At 41.4% G+C, this 25,461-nt stretch overlaps 1 protein-coding gene across 1 annotated transcript in view; it reads right to left on the bottom strand.

Annotated features, from left to right (window-relative positions):
- Positions 1-25,461, bottom strand: part of RIN3 (Ras and Rab interactor 3) — a 115,139-nt gene that overhangs the window by 24,629 nt on the left and 65,049 nt on the right. Inside the window, exons 6-7 of the mRNA XM_089522419.1 lie at positions 20,190-21,656; positions 11,492-11,800 (exon numbers count right to left, since the gene is read on the bottom strand). Of these exons, the coding sequence (XP_089378545.1) occupies positions 11,492-11,800; positions 20,190-21,656 (1,776 nt within the window). The remainder of the gene's footprint in view (positions 1-11,491; positions 11,801-20,189; positions 21,657-25,461) is intronic.

The raw sequence follows: 25,461 nt of genomic DNA, 5'->3' as shown, positions 1-25,461 counted from the left end.
GGAAAAGTCTCTTTGCTTCAATTTTGGTATTAGAACAGTCACATGGCAGACCAGATTCTCCTCTTCTCTCCCCTTCTCACTCGCTATTCCAAAGCAGGCTAACTCCGTGCCTGCAGTAGGTGGGTGGGTATTGTTTAATCTTTGCTGTGTGTGCATACTTATGGCAAAATAACAAAATAAAAATAATTTAAAAATCATTTTGCCATAATTATGGAAACACAGCAAAATTAAAAACAAATAAACCAACAGGCACAGAGTTTGGAGCTTGGAAGACCACCCATAAGGTGTGGTCTCGAGCTGCCACTTTCCTAGCCAGATCAGCAACCTTACGCCAGGGATTCGATCTGGCCTTTTGAGGGTGCAAAAAGGAGCTGCAAAAAGCGGCTCCTTTTTGCACCCTCAAAAGGGCACCATAGTTGCGGCAGCATGGCTATATGGCACCCCTTCAGCACTGCGTCATCTGGACGCAGCACCAGAGGAACGCTATGATGCCACATGCTGTCTGGAGTGGCACGCGGCATCAGAGTGCCCTGGGGGGTGGAGTCAAGAGTGTGTCATCAGGATGCTACACCCCAATTCTGCTCCCAGTCCGGCTTTTCAGAAGGCCCTTCTTCTGCTTTGGAATAGTGAATGGGACAGAACCAGGCCCTTTCATGTAATGCTGGAATTGCAGTGAAGTGACTTATCACACTGGTGGTGGCAGGGTTTCAAAACAGAGCAGTCACAGCAAAGAAAAGAGGTGTGATATGAAATGTTTTCAAAGCAGTATGTACTGATGTGAGAATCTGACAGTGAAGAAAGCTGATAGAAAGAAAATCAACTCATTTGAAATGTGGTGCTGGAGAAGAGTGCTGAGAATACTAGCCCAAAAAAACAAACAAATGGATCCTAGAACAGATCCTTCCAGAATTCTCCCTGGAAGCCAGGATGACTAAACTGAGACTGCTGTACTTTGGCCACATCATGAGAATCATTAGAAAAGACAACAATGCTGAGAAAGGTAGAAGACAGTAGAAAGAGTGGAAGACCAGACAACAGATGGTTAGATTCGATCAGGGAGGCCATGGGTCTGAGGCTACCAGACCTGAGCAGAGGAGTCGAGGAGAGGGAATCTTGGAGATGTGTCATCCACAGGATCACCATGAGTTTGGGTCATCTTGAGAGCAGCTAACAATAACAGCAAATGTTTCTGTTTTCTTTCATAACCTCACTGCCGCAAGACACGCAGCTGGTGTGACAATGTCCTTTGCTTTTCTTTTTTCCCTTTGTGGCAGTTACAGCAGCCTCTTTCAATTGGGCAGAATGGGGGAAGGTAGAAAAGGCAACCTAACTTTTATTTATTTTAGCATTTCCTGGCTCTCTGGGACAGTTCACATTTGCAATATGCCTCTTCCTTTCTCTCATCCTTGTTGTTGGCTCCTCTTTTTGCATCACTAGTTGCACCCTGGTCCACAAAGAGGCAGCCACTGATATGATTTTTCCTCCTCCTCTCCCAATGTTTAGGCAGAGTCAGAACAGTCAGAGCACTACCTTACATTGAAAACGTGTGAATTATAGCCCTGTTTGTTACAGACAAAAGCAAAACCCTTTCATTGCTCCAGTTCATTGCTGGTAAAAGTAAGCAGTTAACTGAGCATGTTTTTCCATTCTAAACTCTGGGATATATGAGCCAAGGATGGTCAAGTCATACTTTGATGGCTGCATCTGCACTAGTCAGACTGAATTGTCAACATTTATCCTCCAGAGGTATGTCTCCCTTTACATTTCTATGTGATTCTCTTAACACATCAATAACACAGATTAACAATTTGTGTAACAGTCATTCATTCTGCTTAGGGAAGCTTAGGAACTAGAATACTGTGGCATGAGCAGGGAAGGTGGTGTTGGGAATTTGAACATTGAATATTGCCTCAAGGGATAGCTGCATTGAGCAACAGAAGCTATGGAACTTAAATAAGTATGAACTGTGACTTCTAAAAATGTCTAATATAATTAACTAATTGTAGGGAAACATGCCCTCTAAATCTATCTAATATAATATGCTAATTTTAACATTTAAAAATGAGTTCATTTCCAGTTTTTCAGTATTAGCTTCAACAAACTGCAAATTAATTCAGTGCATTAATGCAAGTATAATGGAATTTAGGATGAGGTAAATATAATAGTCAAGTGGAGACTGCAGTCAAGAAATCAGAAGACTAGGACTTGGAAGGGCAGTTATGCAGAAACTAGACAAGATCCTGAAGTATAAATATATATTAGTGAATACTAAAGTTAGGATTGTCCATGCCATTGTATTTCCCATCTCTATTATGGTTTTGAAAACTGGACAGTGAGGAAAGCTGATAGGAAAAAAATCAACTCATCTGAACTGTGGTGCTGGAGAAAAGTTCTATCGATATCATGGATTGCTAAAAAAAAGACAAATAAATGGGTCCCTAGAGCAAATCAAGCCTGAATTGTCCCAGGAAGCTAAACTGAGACTGCCATATTTTGGCCATACAATGAGAAGACATGATTATAGTGGAAATTGCATCTGTACCCATTTTTATCTTTTATTTACGTCTTGTAAGTTTTCCATCCAAGGCTGAAATATTGGTGAACATCATATCTACAATCAAGTCCTGCACTGGCACTTCACTGTATGCATGGAATTTCAGGGACAGTGGCTATGTGTTCTATTTAGTATTTTCTGTAAAATTAAATGGACTCAAATTTTGATTGTGATCGACACCACAGTATCGACACCACAATAGAGGCACACTAGGCAGGCCAAATGTAATAACCCATGGCTCTTAACATCTGCCATCTGAGGTAATTACTTCCCTGTACCTAGTAGTAAGTATAGTCCTGGTTGCCATCATCTTTCATGATTAGCTACACTGGCGGCTATGGCTGATGGTACTTGCAGTCCTACAATGTCTGGGTTGGGAAAGGCAGATGTTCTTTACTCTTCTCCTACCTGTATTATTGGTGGAATGGAAAGAAACACAGTATGGAGGAGGCCAGAATAGAATCTTACACATTACGTTACTCTTTTTTTTTTAATGTGTAGGAACAGCATTTAGATTGAAGCAGCCGTGACTTCAAATAATAGTCAGCTCCACCACTGCCTTCTTCGATATATACAGAGCTGAAGGTTCAGTTCAGACTTGAACCTTTCCTCCCCATTTCTACATTTTACTGAACAGAACTTGTTGTTTTTATCACCCCCAGAAATCTAACCTTTCCTTGACATTATAACTGTTATAACTTAGCAGTGTTCCCTTGTTGCACTGGTAATAACTATAGGGAACATTGCCTCAAATGATGGCTGCATACATGTCGTGATTTCTCCTTTGTCACTTCCCTGCATGAAGTATAATGGCTGGAAAGTGATAACAGCTAAATGCCTTGCCATGAGCGCATGGGAATTAATCAACTACTTCCAAGAGCTCAGATATTCATAGAAATGAAAGGGTACATGTATTGTATTTTTATATGTAAAGGGCAAATCTATGGCCACAGGTTAGCACCTGGGGGGCTGTCGCAGGAATTAGTGGACATACCCCCCTATGGTCTTAGATAAAGCTCTGAAACTCAGAGGGGGAGTTCAGATAATGGAAACCTTTGGTGTCCTCCTAGACATCATAGAGGTATCCATAGTAGCTGCCTCAAAGAAGCTGGAATTCAACCCGGAAAAAAGGGAAAACAGTATGTTTGAGCCATGGTAGCAGGTGGGGATAGAAATCCATCCATTGAATCCATGGCCCTTTCCGTTCCAAATTTCATCACCAACACAGGAAACAGAGGCCAGGCTTGGACTCTGAATTAATTTCCTCCCATTATAATTTTTGAATAGTTTTTTTTTTAAAAAGACAAAACAAACAGCCTGCAAAATTGGGAAAACAGAGCTCTTTCACAATCTCCACCCTGCCAGCAACAGACCAACAGGACTTTGGATGGATCAAAAGGTCTGGTAATGGAGTACTCTTTCTTTCTAGGATTACTTTCTTAATCACACAAACTGCTGGGTTTTAGTTAGAGCCGATCCATAGAAACCAATGGGCCCATAATGCACTGCAGCAGGGCCAACACAAGATATTTTACTGCCTGAGGCTTCTCCACCAAGGCAATCAAATTATTTTGACACCTGAGGCAGAAATCATATACACATCTTTCCCTTTCTTGACAGTAAAGATGCAAACATCATAAATTAAATGCACAATAATTTTCTGCTTTTCATGCCACTCCACTTTTGCAGCCTTAGGTAATGCTTAGGGTCATCCATGCATTTTGTTGTTCTTTCAATTCAAGTAGATTTCAACTTATGCCAACCCTATGAATGAGAGACCTTCAAGAACCCCAATCAATTGCCCTGCTCAGGATTTGCAAACTCAGGACCATGGTTTCCTTGACAATCGATCCAGCTGTAGTGCTGTCTCCCTTTTTTCTTACCGTCTTCCACTTTTACTAAGTATTATTATCTTTTTCTATAAGTCATGTCATCTCATGATGTCTACAAATTCCAAAAATCTCCGTTTAGTCATTTTGGTATCTAGGGGGAGTTCAGGCTGGATTTGCTCTCTAAGATCCATTCTTTGTCTTTTTAGCAGTCTACAGTATTTACAGAACTCTTCTCCAGCACCATATCTCAAATGAGTTTACTGGATAAATATGTTTTTGGTATTTAATTATACATCTTTACACTTGAGAATCTTAGCTAGTTCCTTCATAGTTGCCCTTCCAAGTCCTAGTCTTCTGATTTCTTCACTACAGTCTCCATTTTGGTTAATGATTGAACCAAAATATAGGAAATATTTAACTGTTTCAATGTCTTTGTTACCCACTTGAGAGTTATGTAAATCATCTGTGGTTATTACCAGTTCAATATTTTCATTTTACATCACCAAGACCTCCCTTTTGTTATTTATTCCACATCTTGATTAGCAATGAACAGGCATTAACAAAAGAGAGTTCAGAAACAATTTAAACTTGGCAGATGGAAACAACATGAAGAAGTTCCCACTTATTCTGGGAAAATGGAAAATGGAAGAGACATGGGGAAAAAATGACCAAACTAATTCCAACAGAAAGCAACCTTATTCTTTACACTGGATTGGCATCACTTGCAAAGAGGCAGGTTATGCTCTAGTTGTCTACTTGGCAAGTACTGTTACAGATACATTGATGAAATTTATAGAGATCCAGCAGGTGAGGTATGATGTATGGAAGGTGACATATTGGCTCAGCATGAACTGGCAAGGTCAAATGCAGGACATTCAAGATGCAAGCATGATGAATGCTCCAAAATCTCTTAACATAAATAAAATAAATAAAATTTTTATTTATATACCGCCCTTCCATCAGATCAGGGCGTTTACAACAAATTTAATAGCAATACATACATAATAATCCATACAATAAATCAATAAAAACAAAGACAGAAAAGCCCCGGATTAGCCAATCCCTTGCCAGTGTGGAGGGAGGAGACCTAGAGGACTTTAATCGGGGAATGCGATCCCAAACAGGAAGGTCTTTAAGTCCCGTCTAAATTGGGCCAGGGAGGTGGCTGAGCGGAGCTCTATGGGCAGCGTGTTCCAAAGGGCCGGGGCGGCGATGGAGAATGTCCTCCTAGTAGTGGAGACAAATCTCGCCCCGGGAACCCTAAGTAGTTGCTGCCCAGATGTTCTGAGGGTGCGGGGCGGAATGTATGGGGAGAGGCGGTCCTTCAGGTATCCTGGGCCCAAGCCATTTAGGGCTTTATAGGTCATCACCAACACCTTATATTGCGCCCGGAAGCGAATGGGCAGCCAATGGAGATCTTTTAATACCGGTGTTATATGGCTGGCCCTGGAGGTACCAGTGACCAGCCTGGCTGCCATGTTCTGCACCATTTGTAGCTTCCGGGTTTGGTATAAGGGTTGCCCCATGTAGAGTACATTGCAGAAGTCCAGTCTCGAGGCTACCAGAGCATGTACCACAGTTTCAAGGTCCCTCTGGGCCAGGTATGGGCGCAGCTGGCGAATAAGCCGAAGCTGATGACAGGTGCTCTTGACCGTCGCATTCACCTGAGCAGTCAGGCGAAGGGACGAGTCAAGAAGCACCCCCAGACTGCGCACGGAGTCCTTCACAGGGAGCATGACCCCGTTCAGGACAGGTGGAACCACCGCCATTCCTGGACCAGGGGAACCTATCACGAGTACCTCCGTTTTCTCTGGATTCAGCTTGAGTCGGTTTTCCCTCATCCAGCCCATTACTGACTCCAGACAGGCCACGAGAGGAGAGACGCCATCCCCAGTCACTGCATCAGTCGGAGACATAGAGAAAACTATTTGGGTGTCATCAGCGTACTGATAACCCCGCGTCCCATGTCTCCGGATGATCTCTCCCAGCGGTTTCATGTAAATGTTAAATAGCATGGGAGACAGAATGGCTCCTTGAGGGACCCCAGTTTTAAGGGCCCTCTCATCGGAGCACACGTCTCCCAGCTGCACCATCTGGGACCTTCCAGAGAGATAGGAGCGGAACCACTGGAGCGCAGTGCCACCGACTCCTACCTCTGCTAGACGCCCCAGAAGGATACCATGGTCTATGGTATCGAAAGCCGCTTAACAGTCCAAAATCTTCTAGCCTGAGGTTCTGCAAAATGCCCTTAGACTCACTTGTGATCCACTTGCGACAAGTCAACATCATCTTTCAGCTCAGGGATGAGCAAGAGAGAAAGAGATCTCAACATGAACACTTTTTGCTCTTACAAACACTGAGTACTGGACAGGTTTGGCATGTTTAAACCAGGTTAATTTAAACCATAACTTGATCCTTGGTTTAAACTAATGACTTTTAAAAAAAACACTCCTGTTTTTTTAAAACTGATTATTCTTTAAAAAAAAAAGTCTGTCTGTTATTACTATTTTCCAACCCTCTTACTGGAACAGCAATGAGTGTTTGAATTAATAGTTTATTGGCGGTTGTTCATTGCTGGACCAGTATCCAGCGTGAGATGCTTCTTTTTAATTATTTTATTTTGTAGTGTAAAAAATCCGATTATATAAAAAAAATTCCTTCAATTAACCTAAGTTCAAACAAAACAGTTTGCTTTAAAAGAGCACTTTTTTAGAACAATCATTATTTAAGCTAGTGGCTGTAACATCTGAATTGCATTTTGCTACTTAATTCTCTGGCATGGTTGATCAAGCTTTCTAATACATAAAATAACATTTCACAGTATTAATATTATAAGCAGGATTCACATTTGTCATTAAAATATTAATGCAAAAAACTGGCTTAAACAACAAACCAGGTGTGTGTGTGTTTTGAAAAACCTATTTTTTCTCCACCCTTCCAGCTATATATTATATACTTTAAAAACAGAGGGTTGAATTCAAAGGTATGTGGAAGAGCTTTTGATCCAACAGAGGCCTCTTCTAATGGAAAGGAGGGATTTCTTTGCCCTATTATTTCTTCAAATAATTGTTCCATTCCCTCTCCATTCATAGAGGGACCTATTAGATCAACCCTCTTCCCATCTTTCCCATAAATGGAAAAGGTCCTTCTATATGTAGACATCACTCTCAAAGGCACTCAAGATGCACAGTGTCATTTTAATTATACCCCCTCCCAATAGTCTTGCATATCTATGCAATACTGTTTTTTAAAGGTTATTTTAAAAAAGAAAAGGAAGATTCATCCAGTCCTTATTCTAACTTCCACATTTGTCTCCCAAAGAGCTTGTGATTAGTAGCGGCATGTCCTTCAGCTACTTCAATGGCATTGGAACTGGGCTCACTTGTTCAAGGTGGCATTGCTTTATTCCAAATCCAGCCTGCCTTTTTTTATTTTTTGTTTCCAATGACACAAGACATTTGCTTCATAAATATCAGTAAGAGGCTTAAAATAAGCTTTCTCCTATGCTACAAAACTGCCTCGTTGTTGCAGCCTTCTAGGTAAAGGACCTGCAGAATCAGCCACAGTGGATGGGCTACAGTGCTTGAATGAAATTGTTATTTAATAATTGAATGCAGAGTTAAAAGCAATTGGAAACCTTCCCAGACCTGCATAAAGAAATGAGAACTCTACCCCCACTCATGGATGGATCTGCTTTTCCTTTGCCTCTGTGGCACAGTGGGGCAAATAGTCAGTCATCTGTGGCTTAGGCACCATCCCCACACATGGATGTCAAAGCAATTTACAAACATCATCAGTCAAGCCATTCAGATGTCACCCTTTCCAGGAACTGTACTAACAGTACACAAAATTATTATCTTTTCTTAAACAGTATAGTAACAGGCAAGCAAATATAACTACTGGTATTTAGATAACTATTTAGATCCACATAACAAAAACTAACAGATTCAGCCTGCAGTGCTGTAACCTAGGAATGAGCCTCCCTGACATCAAGAGTGCTGCTGGTTGGATTGGACACAGTGCAAATTACTTCTGGGTGAAGAGAAATAGGATTGCATTGCCTGTGACAGTACCCTAATTGTCTGGTTTAAGCAAGACAGGCTTTTCCATTAGGCAGGGTGAATTCTCCATCTCAGAGCAGGAGAGTTGGCATTTAGAGAGCAGGAGAGTTAGCAAATGCTGAGCCTTCCTTCTCCACAGTGGTTCCCTGCCACTGACTGCCTCAACAAGGAGCCATGGTTGATGCTCTGGAGAGCCCTGTCAATATTGATATCCCACTGCTGCAGCATGTATTGTGGTAAGAAAGCAGCTGAAGAATAAGGGGGGATCCATGGAGAGGTGGCTCATACATCTAGAAAAAAAGGGCTGTTGTGGTTTCAAGAAGGTATACCAATTCAACTCATTTCTTGTGTGTCTGAGTATGTATGCATGTACAACAGCAGAGGCAATTATATTGTAATGGTGCATGTCCTTCCACTTCAAGGAACCAGATCTAGAACGCAGGTCCATTTAAAAAATATTAAGGGGACTCACAAAGTTCTTATGCTTCCTAGGTCTAAAACACACTGCAGAAATAATCCAGTTTGAGACTGCTTTAACCACCCAGGCTCAAAGCTAGGGAATTCTGGGATCTGTTGTTCTGTGAGAAATTTAGCCTTCTCTTTCAGAGAACTCTGGTGCCACAATAAACTACAATTCCCAGGATTCTCTAGCACTGAACCAGGGTAGTTAAAGTTGTCTCAAACTGGATTATTTCTGCAGTGTGTTTTGGACCGTAGAGATCAATTCTTCTGCTTTTATGTACACAAAAGCATGCACATTAGGAATGTACATCTTGACTATTTTTTTCCTTACAGGTAAAAACAAAAAAAATTCAAAAGTTTTCTCCCCACTTGGTGAGACTGAGCATTTTAGCCATGTTCCAGTGATTTTTCACATTTCTTTGTAAATACTGTATGCAACAAAATCCCTCATTTTTTGTGCAAAAAATAAAATGTATGTACAGAAAACTGTGCATGTTGTGAAAATATACTGTTTTCTGAGCTAAATGGGAGTTGTTTTTGTGTGCAAACTCTGGTTTTTGCAAAACCAGTCAAAACCCAAACATTTGGTATGCAAACATTTTTCCCCACAAAAAAAGTCCCAAAATGTAAAACAACAACAACCTTCATGGTGGTTGCCCATTTGAATGCTAGGATATCTAGATGTATCAAGATACCCATTCCTCTTGAGGATGAAGACATTTGTTTGCAACTTCGGTGTACTGCTAATTCTGCTCCTGACATATCTTTAAAAAACAACAACCCAAAACTGGATCATTATTCTCTTCATAATCTACCAATGTTATTACATTCCTATGCATAAAGGAAAATAGCTTCTCAGCCCAACACGGCTATGAGTCTTCATTTTCATGGGTTGTTGTGATATTTTGAGAGTTTACCATAGAATACAAAAGCAGTGAGACAAAAGGATACTTTTGTACCACACTGTGGTACTCAGTGTGAATCTGAGTACCACAAACTCACAAAAACAGCTTACATCACAATCAGAAGTATCTCCACTGCTATGGTGACACTATTAGCTAAGGGAGAAGAGATTAGTTTGTTGGTGCCATTTCATGAATGCTGCCAATAACAGGGAGTTCCATGTGGAGGTATTCCTTATTGCCCCAAGGTAGACAGCAAGCTATATCCAGCAGTTTTCCTGCTAGCAGTTGCTGGAGGAAAGGCCCCAAACTTGGTAACACTATGGAACATTTCCTGTTTGAGTAACAGGATATGAAGGTGCCAGCTTTTGCTCTACTGCAGGGGTGAGCAAAGTATGGTCCTCCAGATGTTGCTGGATTACAACTCCATGCAATCCTAGGAGCTTATCGCTCACCCTTTTAAACCGACTCTAGCCTGTGGGCTGGAGCCAGGATGCGAGGATGATCACTCACTAAATCGCCACTGAACTGCTAGCCGCCATCAGCCTGGGTCCCAGCTGCACTCCGCCAGCACTTTTTAGAAGTCTGAAAGCTGGTGGAGCGTGGCTTGGACCCAGCTGGGACCCAGGCTGATGGCAGCCAGAGGTTCAGCAGCAATTTAGAGAGCGATAATCCCTGCCTCCATCTTGTGTCCTGGCTCCAGCCTGGGAGGCTGGAGCCGGTTTGAAAAGGTGAGTGATAAGCTCTCTAGACAGCATAGTTAATCAAAGGTCCCATTCCCACTTACATTTAAACCAGTTTGTGATTTGCCTTTGTTCCATGTCTGTGAATTGATTCCAAAAGATCCGTCGTTCCCACTGTGAAAGTGGATCTTTTCATTATTCCCTTGTAATCGCTCCTTTTTTAGCACGACTGTTGTCCCCACTAGTTGGTGTCACTTCAAAATGCATGTCAATCATCTGCACGTCATTGGTGACGTAAGCGGCATTAGTTCTGTTCTTTGGTGGATCTTTTGGAAAAAAATAGATTCTGAAGTGTGTTCACCAAGTGGGAACGATGGATCTGAATCACGTCATTATGGGGGGAGGGATTAATGGCAGAGGGGTGTTTACCATCCCTCCTCAGTTTTTGGTAGATCCACCATCCCCCCGTACCCCCCCTGCACTGCCTTTGTGCTTGTGGTGTGACCGATGAATACATGATTTTTTTTAAAAAAAAATTGATAGATTTGATTCATTGATTACTTGCAATTACTCGGGCGGCAAGCCAGGCAATTGGCAGCTCAGTGAAGCAAATAGTTACAAAACCAATGAATCGAATCTTCTATCAATTCTTTTAAAAAAATAGTTCCTTAGGGTCATCATAAATTGGGAAAAACTTGAAGGCACACAACAACAAAGGCCTGAAATTTATAAGGAACAGACCAGAAGAGCAAGTAGACATACAAATATTTTTAAAACTCCAGCAAATACAAGTACAACTCTTGCCATATCGCAAGACTTTTGCTTGCTTGCTCTGAAAGAGCCCCAAATTTGTTTTAACATACTTTTGAGACTAAGGTGAGATATAAATCAAATGTGTTAAATACAATTCTACGAATCACAGCCATTTTTGTTAGAACCCATGTAATTTAGAAGACAGAAAAACAACATCAAGATGCATAACATAGTTTCATACTACCTGGGTTTCCTTGAGTCATGGAGTCATAGATGAGCTTGCAAGACTTCAGTAAGATGCTAATCTTCTTCTCTGGAGAATAGGCCTTGTGCATAGTTGTGAATTTGTGTAGGATTTTCTCCAGAACTGCACCTTCAGGCACACTAGTGGTGACTCCCAAGTCAGTGGTAGTTGTGTTTTGTATGACTTGTTGATTTTCCTTGAGGAGCTTCAAAGAGCCATCTTTGCTATGGATTTCCCTCAAGTAGGTATCAATGGCTTCTTTTAAAGGCTTCAAGACACACTTGTGCAAAGCTGATTCAATAATCACCTCTAGAAAAGCAGAAAAGGAGTATGTCAGAAATAAACATATTAGGACAGAAACGGACGTCCTTCGTAGAAGTAGTGAAGCACACTCCTAAAACCCATCACCCATCTTTTATTCTACCTATCCCACCTATATATTAATTGTATGGAAATATCACTGTATTCTGGGTGGTGATGATGATGATGATTTCTTGGGTGTCCTTTTCAAGCAGAGAAATCTTACAGATAAAATTAAAAGCAATTTAAAAGCTATACATAATGTAACACCATTCACCACAAATAAATTACAATTGGCCTAAAGCTGATATTTTAAAATATGATATTACTGTACTCCTTCTCTGCAATCTTCTTTGTATTTATTACAATTCCTTCTGGAATATTCAGTCAGATCTGAAGTCTCAGGCTAGTTTGGTGAAATCGTATTTAAAGACATAGGCTGCATTTTCACTGTACTAGTTTGACATGACTTTAATTACCAGGGGTCAATGTTATGGAATTCTGGGAATTGTAGTTTTGTGAGGCACTTAGCCTTCTCTGTCAGAGAGCTCTGGTGCCACAACAAACTACAATTCCCTGAATTCCATAGCATTGAGGTTTGGTAGTTAATAGTGGTGTCAAATTGGATTATTTCTGCTGTGCAGAAGCAGCCACAATTGTGCTAGTCTGTATCAGCATATGTAGAAATCTGACTAACTGGGACACAGAAATCGCAGCAAAAGCTTACAAGCCTTTTTCTCCTACTCAAGGTGCTACAAGATTCTTTTGTTTGGTGAAGGCAAGAATAGGTCTTCTCTGTAGAGAAAGTAGGTAACATTAACATTAACCATTGTGCCACATCTTTTAAGTACCCAGCAGCTAAAATAGAGCAGCGCTTGTTTCTTCAATATGCCTATATACAGTATTTGTTTTTTCCTGACTAATCAGTTCCCTTTTTAATAATGTTACTAAGTTTAGTCCTGGGAATCTGAAAGCTTTAGTCTTAACCCACAAAAGCTTCTAGCAATTAAAATACTTCCCAACTCTTAAAACACTTCATACTTTGAAAATATTCTTTAGGGCTTTAGATGGCTCACACAGGTTTCTGTCTAGGCCAGGATGGACAAAATATAACCTATGGGCCACATGTGGCCTCCTGGGACCATTTTTGTGGCCTGGGGTCAATCTTTTGAAAATCCCGGTCACTTTGTTTAATCAAAAATGGCCCAGGAAAGACCAAAATGTGGCATAAATGCTCCTATGCCCCCCTACAGGAAGTTTAGGGGCATTTAGGGGCAAACAAGGGACAAGGTATCTTGCGGGCTAATGCAATTCTCTCTGAGCATCTTGCCCTTGTTGTTGTTGTGTACCTTTGAGTTGTTTCTGACCTCTGGCAACCCTATCATGAGGTTTTCTTGGCACGTTTTGTTCAGAGGAGGTTCTGCCATTGCCATCCTCTGAGGCTGAGAGAGTGTGACTTGCCTAAGATCACCCAGTAGATTTACATGGTTGCGACGGGATTTAAACCCTGGTCTCCAGATTCATCGTCCAAGGCTCAAACCACTATGCTACCCATGATCTCAGCCTAAATCTGTCTCTCTGGTTTTACCCTGCTCTCACAACTCATTTTGAATAGAATCATATCCTCCAACTGTCCCAATTTGGCAGGAACACTGCCAATTAATCCTCTGTTGTTCCGTTTTGAGGCTGCTTTTAGAAATGATCCAGTTTCTCGTTCTTCCTTCCACTTTTCCCTTTCATTCCCAGTTTATGCCAGCTGGTTCAACCTGAATTCAAAGTACAAAAATCATACATGCTCTGTTAACTCAAGTCAAAACACATTTCCGAAATAATCCAGTTTGAGATGTCTTTAACTGCTCTCACTCAGTGCTAGGGAATCCTGGGAATTGTAGTTTATTGTGGCACCAGAGCTCTCTGACAGAGGAGGCTAAATGTCTCACATAACTACAGTTCCCAGAATTCCCTAGCATTGAGCAGGGGCAGTTAAAGTGGTCTCAAACTGGATTATTTCTGCAATCTGTTTTGGACCTCAGTGCAGGAGAGGAGGAGGCAGAATCTCATCCTTTCCAGTAGGCTCAGGCAAAAACAAACTTTTGCAGACTTTCCTAACTAGTTTGTACTGCTTCATCAGTAACTTCTGCCATTGTGACCACACTCTGATGTTGCTTGGCCACATATGCCTTTTTTTTCCACCTGTGAAATCTTGGAGGGGATGTAAAATCCACCTGGAAAGTTAATAAATGTACACAAATCCATCCTTCATACTTGGAAATGGGTCTGTCAGCTAACTTCTCCAACAGGTTTCACCTATTGCCAGAAGGAGGAAGATGACACAAGGTTGATTCTAGAAAAGTCTTGGTGAATTAATGGAAAATGAGGAGGAGGAGGAGGACAACATGAAAGTAAACCAGAATTTTTCTGTAATTTGAGTGAACTGTTGTCACATCTTGGACAAGGTCTTCAGCAACAGATGCGGAGAAAACAATAGATTTTGCAATTGTTGGGGGGCGCGCACGAAAAGACAATGGAACAGTGGTCTGCATATTGAGAGAGAGATTAAGATAATCCCAAAATCTTTTATTCTTGGAATAGAAACAGTTTCTCAAAAGGTGGCACATGGTGGGAAAATGAAGGTTCAATGAAAAAAAATCAATCTCATGTTATGTTCAGTTTGAAAGGGCAGCAGAACATCCAGGAGGAAATGTCGACAATAGGACTACGAAGAAAGATGATCCCTCAGAGTTGATGCGAAGTGAAGCAACACTTTCAGGTTTTCATTTCCCTATAAGGCTGTTAGTTGATTTGACTCCTACAGCTTTGCTGAGTACAGCCCTCTGCAGCTCTAGCTGTACATTTAGCAGCACAGAACAGCCTATTCTACAGTTCAGGCCACTCCTCTTCATAGCGTATTGAGGCTATTGCCTAACGCTTGCTTAACATCCAGGAAGTGAATAAATACTTCTCTACAGAAAATAAAAAAATCAAAAAATCTTTCCATCGAACTTGCAAAAGTGTACCAACAAATTGCACCATGCCTGTCCTCTTGTCAAATCTACATGCACTTAAGAAAATCTAAACCTGTGCCCATATTGCAGCAATGGAGCTATAGAGTTCAACAATGAATCATATGAAATATAATTTCACTGAAAGGTGCCTGTATATATGTGGAATTATTGCAATGAAAATCCGGGGTTGCCAGATCTCAGACCCTGGTCCTCAGTCTTCAGTTCTCATGGGTCATCTCCAGGCAGAAGACAAGGATGCAAATTCTTCAGTTTTGGAGTGTTCTGCTAGTTTCTTCCTCTGAAATCTAGCCTACAGCATTCATTGGTGGTCTCCCATCCAAGTACTAACCAGGGCTGACCCTGCTGAGCTTCCAAGATCAGATGGGATCTGGTGCCTTTCAGTGTGTCACTCATCAGCCCTTCTATTTTCTTTCTACGCCCAACAACATGGACATTTCACTCTTCAAATGACTTGTTTGTTAAAGGTTAGTAAGGAGTGAATTATTCCAGTTAGAGAACACTGATCTATTGTAGTTAAGCAGTAAGTGGAGAGCTATAAAATTCAGCCATTGAATGAAGGGTTATTGTCTTTAACTGCTGCCAAGTTGACTTTGACTTATGGTGACCTTATGAATGAGAGACCTCCGATTCACTCTATCATCAACATTCCTGCTCAGGTCTTGCGGAATCAAGGCTGTGGCTTCCTTGATTGGGTCTATCCACCTGGAATGCAGTCTTCCTCTTTTCCTACTGCCTTCTACCTTACCAAGATTATTCTCTTTTCTAATGGTCACACATTCTCATTATGTGTCCAAAATACAACAGTCTCACTTTAGTCATCTTCACTTCTAGAGAGATTACAGGCTTGATTTTTCTCTTTGACTCATTCATGTTACTTTTTCACAGTTGGGAGTATTCATAGAACTCTTCTCCAGCACCACATTTCAGATGACTTTATTTTCTTCATATCAGTTTTCTTCACTGTCCAGCTTTCATAACCATATATAGAAATGGGAAATAGGACAGCATGGACAATCCTAAATTTAGTGTTCAATTACACTTGAGGATCTTGTCTAGTTCCTTCTTAGCTGCACTTTCAAGTCTTAGTCATCTTCTGATTTCTTCACTGCGATCTCCATTCTGATTAATAATTGAGCCAAGGCTTCATCATCATCTTTAAAATTATGGAAATCATCTCTTGTCAAACAATCAAATGTTTGTAGCATCAAAGGTGGAAAATCCTTAACCAGAAATGGGCTGAGAGCCTCAGGGCATATACAGTGCGCCCTTGCCATACGTGGGGATCAGTTCCAGACCCCTCCGCATAAGGCAAATCGTGCATATGCTCGAGCCCCATTGAAAATCACAGGGCTCATGCATGGCCCGTGCACCATTATTCTCCCATCACATGACATACAGTGTAAGCTGAAAGCCACATAAAAGGCACCCGCATATGATGTGGGTGCACTGTACAGAACATTTTCCTGCACAAATGAATGTTTGCTGCCTCCTCACTTCCAACAAAGATGCCAAAACCCCTTTTGAAGGTGGTTCCATTTATAGGGATCTGCTAGTCAGGCATAAACTGACTCTGGAATGCACAACTTTGGAATTGCCACTGGTCCCTGCTCTGTCTATACAAAGGATGTGAAGAAACACAGATTTTAAACTGAGATTGTTAAACTATTGTTGTGTTCTTAATGTTATTAGAGGACTGAAATCATCTGGAGAGGCCCTTCTCTCTGTCCCACCACCTTTCAGGCACATATAATGGGAACAAGGGAGAAGGTCTTCTCAGTGGCGGCTCCCAGACTTTGAAAGAGAGGATGGCCATCAGGCGTTTAAAACTGATAAGGGTTGGGTTTTTAAATGCTGTGCAAGTCAGATCAAGGGTTACATGTAGTTTTAAATACATTTTAATATATTAATGTGCAATTGTTTTAATTGTTTACATTGCTTAATAGTTTCTTTAAACTATATATTTATACTTTGTAAATGCTTTGTATTGTTTTAAAATTTTACTATTTTAATAATAATAAATCATCATGCCTAGTTTTAATTATTTTCTGGATTTTCTATGTGGTGCTCTGTCTGGGCTAAAAAAGGTGATATAGAAATACTACACATAAATGCATATCAGGAAAAGCTCACCAGCTAGATTTCTGCACAAGAGTAGCACTAGAGAAAGCAGTTGGCAGTCCTAAGTCCAATGCATCCACAACCATCCATTGCATTTGAAATACAAATCTGATGCAATCTGTAAATAGCTATGATCATGACTCTCTAGTTACAAGCCTTTGGACTGTCTATGTAAATGACAAAGTACAAAAGCATCCAAAATCCAGAAAACAGTGATACCTTTATTGGCCATCAAAATGTACAAAATATATGATGCAAGCTTTCAAAGTTCAGCTGACTTCTTCATCAAATGATGATTTTGGAGTGATATGCCTACATTTTATCAAGATGTTGTCATAGTTGTCTCAGTTAAAATGGTACAGAAGGATTATCCATGTAGGCAGAGGTTATTATTCCTTGGTCATGAGAGCTCTGGGAGACAAAGTGTAAACTCCAGGAAGTAAAATTTAAAGTCTATTAGCAACACAATAAGAAACCTCCTTTGTTTGTTGCTAATGGACTTTCAGTTTTACTTCCCGGAGTTTACTCTGTTTCTTCCAGATTTTAGATGTTATTGTACTTTGCTATATGGTCAACACTACTACTTCTGAAGATACTTTGTCAATAGCAGTATCTTGTTCCATTTTATGCAATACATGAGGAAAGACTCAGCTAAAGGAGCAGAGTTCAAAATAACCAAGGAACCTAGGGTTCAAAGGAAAAATAAATTCTTCAGAAAGTCCGTTTTCTTACTTTCTCCCAAACACTGCACCTATCCAGTCTGGCCCACTGTCTCATTTAAGTGAAACATTGCATCACTGTCATACTCCTAGAAACAGTAGAGTAAAAAACAAGAAGGAAAGGAACTCTGAGGAAAACAGCTACAAAGAAAAATCATCATCATTGTCATCACCGTCATTCTGTACATTCAGGTCATTTCTGACCTATGGTGACCCTAAGGTGAAATTATCGCGGAGTTTTCTTGGCAGGTTTCCTCAGAAGAGGTTTGCCATTGCCATCCTTTGAGGCTGAGAGACTGTGACTTGCCCAAGGCCACCCAGTGGGTTTGCATGGCCAAGCTGGGATTCGAACCCTGGCCTCTAGAACCATAGTTCAAAGCTCAAACCACTACACCACACCAGCTCTCATCATTATCATCACTGGATCAAAACTCCAGGGATCAGTTAGGGCTGTAATATTGTCTATGGAGTTTCAAAGATTAATGATGACCTTTTCAACTTGGGTAAATTCACTGTTTCTCAATCCATCATATCGATAAAATAGGATGACTTCATACATCAGCCCAAAATCCTGGAAAGAAGCTGGACTTTGAAAAGTTATTTCCCCAGCCTTCATGGCCAAGGATCATGAGGATTCTGGGACTGGAAATCCCAAAAAAGACAATTTCCCAAGCCCTTGGGAATGGGATGGGGCACAAATTGAAAGAACAGTGCAAGCCAGAAATGAAAGCTTGTGCCCTTTGACAGCACTGCTTTTTCCAGACCTCTGTTTTAAATGTTGACATCAGAGAGGAAAAATAGATTAATACTCCTGATTTGCACACATAAATTTCTGGGACCCAAATGCAAGAAATCTGTGTACTTCCAGTTCTCCTGATAATGAAAGGGTTTTAGTATGATTTTATTTTGGTTTTAATGTTTGTAATTTTATATTGTTTTAGCTGATGTTTTAACTGTTTTATTGTAATAGGTTAGTTAGAATTTTTATTTGTGACCAGCTTTGGGTCCCTTCCTGGGAGAAAGGTGACACAGAAATCAAATAAATAAAGAAATAAAAATAAACAAAATGTTCATGATGAAATGTATTTACTGCACATACACCCTATTTCCCAAAACTGGGACTCAAGGCAGCTTACAAATTAAAATGAATGCAAATCACACAAAAGATAAGCATTAAAATGGAATTAAATATAGAATGGCATAGTGGTTTGAGTATTGGGCTATGACTCTGGAGACAGGGGTTTGATTCCCAGCTTGACTATGAAACCCACTGGGTGACCTTGGGAAGTCACATGCTCTCAGCCTCAGAGGAAGGGAATGGAGAACCTTCTCTGAACAAATCCTGCCAAGGAAACTCCATGACAGGTTCACCATAAGACAGAAATGACCTGAAGGCACACAACAATAACAACAAACTACAAATAATATAGTGGGCCTGCCATATTGGCAGGCTAGCCATCTGCTGATTGGTGCTCCCACAGATCGCCCGCCTCATATTAAACAGTGGTGGCACATGCATGCAGCCATGCCAACATGAGCATGTACACATTGCCACCCATTGACTAATATGGGGTTTATTCCCATCCACATTGGGGGTGGGGTGGGTGCAGAACTGAACCCCTGCACATGGGAAAGGTGCACAGTTTTTTAAAACAACAATTGAAAACATACAATAAAAATGATACAGATCAGTTTTTTTAAAATAAAAAAGTACTACAGTAAAAACAGTTTAGCATCCTCTTTAAAAGTCCCTTTATTTTAAAATGTGGGACTCAGTAGATGTGAAATAATGACAAATACAGAAAACATTTATCCCTCTAGTTCTCCTATTGATTTCTTAACCTGCTCTCTTCTCTTACATCAGGGGTAGGCAACCTTTTTGAGCCGGGGGCCGGGTTGCTGTCCCTCAGACAACTGGGGGGGCCGAAGCCAAAAAATAAATAATTAAATAATTTTTTTAAAAAATTAAATATATAAATAAACCAGGACAAATGTAGGACAAAATTTTCAAATGGAAGACGCTTTTTTAAAAAATGGAGGACACGCGAAAAAATTTGCTGATTTTTTTAAAAATGTTAATATAAATGCATGTTTCTGAGGCTTCTATAGACAATTGCCCCCCAAAGGCCCCGGCGGCAATCAGCGGCAGGACCGGGCTGGGGCCGGTCCCAAGGCCTTGCCGGGCCGCATCCGGCCCTCGGGCCGCAGGTTGCCTACCCCTGTCTTACATATTACATACTCCAAACGCAGTGAAGAGGCTGCCTCAAAGGCAGATTCTGAATCTTGAAAGGGGGGCTAATGGTTATTTCCATATTTTATTAAGATTGTTTTGTTCATTTGTCTTTTTCTGCCAGGAACCGAACAGAGCACCTATGACATTTTTTGCCTTCAATAGCAAAAAACTTGAGTGGCCTATGGTACTACGTACAGTGTGCCCTGATTTTAGGAGAGAGTGTGGCAACCATTTATTGCTCTGCTTCTGGTAACAAAATATCTTGGAACATCTGAAAAAAGTATAGAAGTGGCAACACTTACCCAGTTGCTCATCTGTGTGAACAGTCTGGTCTATAAAGGATTTGAGTTCCATGCTTTGGATTAAGTAGCTCTTCAGCTGTGTCATCATTAAGCGAATCTCTTGGAGCATTTCAGTGCTGGAGCTCTGCTTGGCCATCATCTCCAGACTGTACACTTTATAGTCCTGCACCAGGTTGCCAAAGTATGAGTCCTTATCTTGAGCCAGCTCCACAATCTTCTTCTGGAGCTTTCTGTCAGCAGAGAGGAAAGCTGTAAAGACATTACTCAGACTGACCATGGACAGGCGATGCCTGGCCCTGCCCAAAATCATGGAGCGGGTCTTCTTTACAGAAGGGCTGGTCACTGACTCCAGCTCATCCTCAGTGCTACTGGTAGAATAGGAATCAGGCTCAGAAGAAGGGGTTGGAAGGCCTACACTGCTTACGGGGCAATGCAGTGAGTCACGAGAACCTTCACAGTCTGATATGCTGACAAGCTTAAGGCCTAAATTTGATTCTCTTTTTACGTCAGAGCACTTTTTTTCTTTTGGCTGTGTACTTTCTTCTGGACTGAACACTTCTAGCTCTTCAGTGCTCATGTGCTTTGAATATCCACAGCTGGCAGATGATGGATGTCGAGAAAACCTCTTCTTTCTTGGGGGTGGGACTGGAGGCCCTGTTGACTTCTCCGAGGGCTTCCTCAGCAGATCAGTTGGCTTCTCCTTGGCCTCATTACCAAGCTTCGTTTCCAGACCTTCTGAGGAGGTCTCCTCCATCCCCTTTTCCAGCACCTCTGTTTTTTCTGTGCCTTGGAGATCTTTGACACAGTTCTCATTTCTACCACTCTGTTTTGCTGCTTGTTCCCTTCCTGGTTTTACAACTTGCCCAGATTTGTCAAAGCAGCTTGTCCCTGAAGCCCTTTCGCTTGAGCATCTCCTTGGTGGAATGGAAGGAGGAAAACACTTATTGGGAATGGCAGATGAAGAAGGGTCATGAGGAAAGAAGGACTCTCGTCCATCCTTCTCTTTGATAACCTCAGTTTTCATCTCCTTTTGGTTTTTCCCAAGATCCTGAAGGTGGTCCTCTTCAGAGGTGGTCATGGGAGGTTTATCAGGCTTCTTCAGAGCATGTAGAGATGGTGGTGGAGCTGGTGGTGGTGGAGGTGGAGGGGGTCGGCGGCTTGGAGACTTCTTTTGTGGTCTTGTCACTATATCACTACTAAAAGAAGGACTCTCCCTGCAGCTCTCTAGGGGAGGAACATTGAGAGGAAACCAAGGGTTTCTCTCCTCTATAAAAATAGGATTTACAAACCACAGCCTGTCATTTCCTATTGACAGCTCAATTTCACATGAACAATTGTTTGTGCTGCTTGCAAAACATTGGCTGGCATTTTTTACTTTTTTTTCCTGGGCTGTGGCGAAAGGAGGACCTTTCACAGGATGAGGAAACCTTCCACCTCGTCTTTGATTTAAAGAAGAGCCCCAGAAACCTGTACAAAAATACATAGATAATTAAAGGAATGTGAAAGCATAAGAAAGGAAAAAGCTGCCATGTCTTAAGTACAGAAGAAAAAAGAATTGCAGAACATTTCTTGAGAATTTGCATATTATTTTGTATCAGCATTGCTTTAGAACTGACAAAATCTAATAGAAGATTCATATAAAATTCAGAAGAAATATTACCACCCTATCACACTCTGACAAGGGTGTCTAGGCACCAGAATATTTTGCTTAAGGCAAGATGAAAATTGACAACTCTCCTTTGATTTAGAAAATACTGGCAATATTTAGCTGATTCCATTTTGTTTAGTTACTGAATATCTGCAACTATCCTTTTAGACAGTTGCTTTGATTTCCCTCATCATTTTTGTAATTTGAAAATGTTGACTGTGTGTTTTAAAGCTTAATGTAAACTGCCTTGAAATTCCTAGAGAAAGATGTGTAGAAAAGTGCAGCATGCACAACCGGCAGGGAACTGTCAAATTAAGAATCTGTAAGTCACTCTGAGAGACTTTGCGAATAAACAGCTGGATAGAAATACTATTATTAAATAAATAAATAAATACTATTACTATGCTATAAATACTTTTATTAAACAGATAAAATAAAATAAATACACTGCATACACTGCTGTGGTTGTTGTTGTTACATGTGCCATACAAATATTAATGATGATTGTGCTAATCTTTGACAGCCCTTTTAAATCATCCAAAGATCTAAAGAGTCAGTGGTGAGTCAGAGAGCCAGAGTGATATGAGGCCTGTATGCACAGGCCAAAAGGCCCCTGCTTGCCCCAGGCTCATGTCCAGTGGTGTCCCTGGGGTTGGTGTCACTTGGTGTGGGGGGGCAGCAGGGGGGCAGATTGCTGTGGCCTCCAGAGGGCCATCTGAGTTCCAGCAGGTCCGCAGTTGCACCAGACCCCACATGGAAGTCACTATCCTCCCAGCAGCCTCTGCTGCCAGAGGGGACAGAGCTACAGAACCTTACCACACAGGGCCTCCATGGAATGGGACGAGAATGGAATGGAGGGGGCTGGGAACAAGTGGGGAATGAATGGGGGATGCATTTTACTGCACCCAGAAGTCCCTCACTTGTTCCATTCACTTCCCTTTCATTTCCAATCCATCCCAGCGGAGGCGATTTTTGAGAACTGTTCAGAATAGTTCTCAAAAATCGCCTCCTCTGGGACGGATTGGGAACGGAAGGGAACGGAATGAGTGAGGGACTTCTGTGTGCAGTAAAATGCCTCTCCCACTCATTCCGTTCCCTTCCTGGTTCCTTTTGGACCATTCTTGACCCATGCCAGGAGCCCTGTGAGGTAAGGTCCACAGTTTCAAGAGGGCTGTTTGGGCTCTGGCATGGCTGCTGGGCAAGGGATGCAATGCCCTTTTTCACTCACCCAGCAGCCATACCACTTCCACCAGGTGTACTTCCCCCTCAGATGTACACCCCCCTCTGGGGTATCACCTGGTGTGGGCCACCCCCTGCACTCCCCAGTCCTACATGGACAATGCAAGCTATTAGCCCTGGGTCAGGATCATCCTGTCCAGATGCCAATCCACCAGTTCCATACTGATCCCTGCCCAAAGGGTCCTTAGCACAGGTCTGATAGGCTGTTTGCTGTGGAGGAACCTGAAAACTATGTGGTGATAGCTGGCACACTGCATGGCCTCACATGCTCCACGCCTGCCTCTGCCATCACATCTTCACAGAAGACCCCCATCACAGCCTGTGACATCGGATGGGGGTGCCTGGCCATGTGGGTGCCCATTTCCACCCTTATGGGCTGCAACAGGGGTCTTCTGTGAAGATGCAATGGCAGAAGCAGATACAGAGAGCATGGCAACAGCCGGTCCATGGTGCAGTGGCAGATGGGCATGTAAATACCCACTCCATGCCACACCAGCCTGGGGACTATCCTGGGTCATAAGCTAGGGCAGGATAGCATGGGCTTGGCCTGTGCTATCCTGCCCATCTGTTTAAGGCCATAGTTTGTCAGGGACCAATTAATCCTCTGTCCCCCCACTTTTTCAGCTGCTTTTAAAATGTCCTGGTTTCTCTTTCCTCTCCAACTTTCCCTCTTTGTCCTCAGGCTTATTTCCATTGTTGCAAATGGAGTTTAAAGTCCACCGCTTTGTTTTCAGTGGAGGAAAGGCGAGATATAAATGTAACCAATTAATAGTGTAACTTTGTACCAGATATGTATACATGCAAGAAATATGTTTCAGCTGAGAACTGAACGGTCCTGTGTTAAGCACATCACAAAATGTACCCAATAAATAACTGACCTCAATCATCAAGACATTTCAAACTGCAACGAATGTGCTGTCTAGGTGGAAATAACACATTTTCCAAAGGACAAAATATTGTACTCTTTAGTGCACATGAAAAATAATATTCAAGGCATTTTCATTGCCAAGTTTTTCTCCTGCTTAACAGAACTCACAGTCTTCTAAGATGAAATATGGGAAGTGTTTATAAGAGACAAAAATTTCTCTGTAGGTTTGGTCTACTTTGCACCCTAGTTTCAAGGATGATTTCTTTAAACATTGGTTCCCATTTCGTGCCTCTTGTCTCCTAAAAAAAGAGATGTCCATACATCTATCTGCTCTTAAAAGAGAAAATGTAAGTGAAACTTTCTTGTTATATTTGGAATTAATGTGTGGATAATTGGTTAACATGTTGTTGTTGTTGACTACCTTCAAGCTGACTTTGACACATGGTGACCCTATGAATGAGAAAGTTTGCCCTGCTCAGCTCTTGCAGATTCATGGTTGTTGCTTCTCTGATTGAACCTATCCAACTGGAATGTGGTCTTCTTCTTTTCCTATTGCCTTCAACTTTACTAAGCATTATAGTCTTTTCTATAGAATCCTTTCTTTTCATGATATAGGCAAAATATGACAACCTCAGTTTAGTCATTTTTGCTTCTAGGGAGAGTTAATTTTATTCTTAGTAGGTGTTTTATTTATTTATTTATTTTAGATGTTATCTTTCCACAAATAATAACAATAACATATTATGCAAGATGGCTAACAGTAAAACAAACACAGGCTAAAAACCAATTAAAATGTAAAACATAAAATGTTATACATAAAACAGAGATTCAGAAATTAGAAATTATCCATGAATGGTGCTTTAATAAAAGAAACAAGATTTGTCTTTAGGGCCGTGTGTATATGCTTTGGAAGAATCACTACAAAACGGGGAATTCCTCTTCCTAAAACAATGCATGATTCTGGAGGAAGTGGAAACTGTCAACAAAAAAGGCATTGTAGATTATGAAATCTTTCCTTTTGGAAAAGGAAACTTTGGTCGTCTACCTGCGACTTCCTCCTCTTTCAGCTGATTAGGCATTGCAACGTAAAACATCTTTCAAGGTGTTTTTTTTATGTTTTAAAGAAAAATGGGAAGGCCAATGTTGACATAGCTGGGAAACAGACCTGGCTGAAACCTGGAGGGATGGAGGTTGTGCCAAGAAGTGTAAACCAACTCTTCCCATTAGCTATGTTATATGGGGATGATAGAAGTTGTAGGTTCAGCACATCCAGAGATCACCAAGATGGGCAAGAGAGTTGGGTTTATTTATTCATTTTCCATGTTTCTCTCAGTATGGGACTCAAGGCAGCTCACAACCTCTATTGTAGACAATACTGAGACAGATGGCTGGACTATATAACCTGACAGAAGGCAGCTTCCTATATGACTGCGAGAGAATTTCCAAGTGTTCAAAAACCACTGTATAAGTTATTCCAGGAATCTTGACAACCGTCTTCTTGTTGTTGTTGTGTGCCT

Source organism: Sceloporus occidentalis, unplaced genomic scaffold (assembly GCF_023333645.1).
Source record: "Sceloporus occidentalis isolate IW3139 unplaced genomic scaffold, rSceOcc1.0.p SCAF_4, whole genome shotgun sequence".
In the NCBI taxonomy this organism is placed as follows: domain Eukaryota; kingdom Metazoa; phylum Chordata; class Lepidosauria; order Squamata; family Phrynosomatidae; genus Sceloporus; species Sceloporus occidentalis.
Note: the sequence above shows the minus strand (reverse complement) of the source record. Positions and strands in the feature narration are given on the sequence as shown.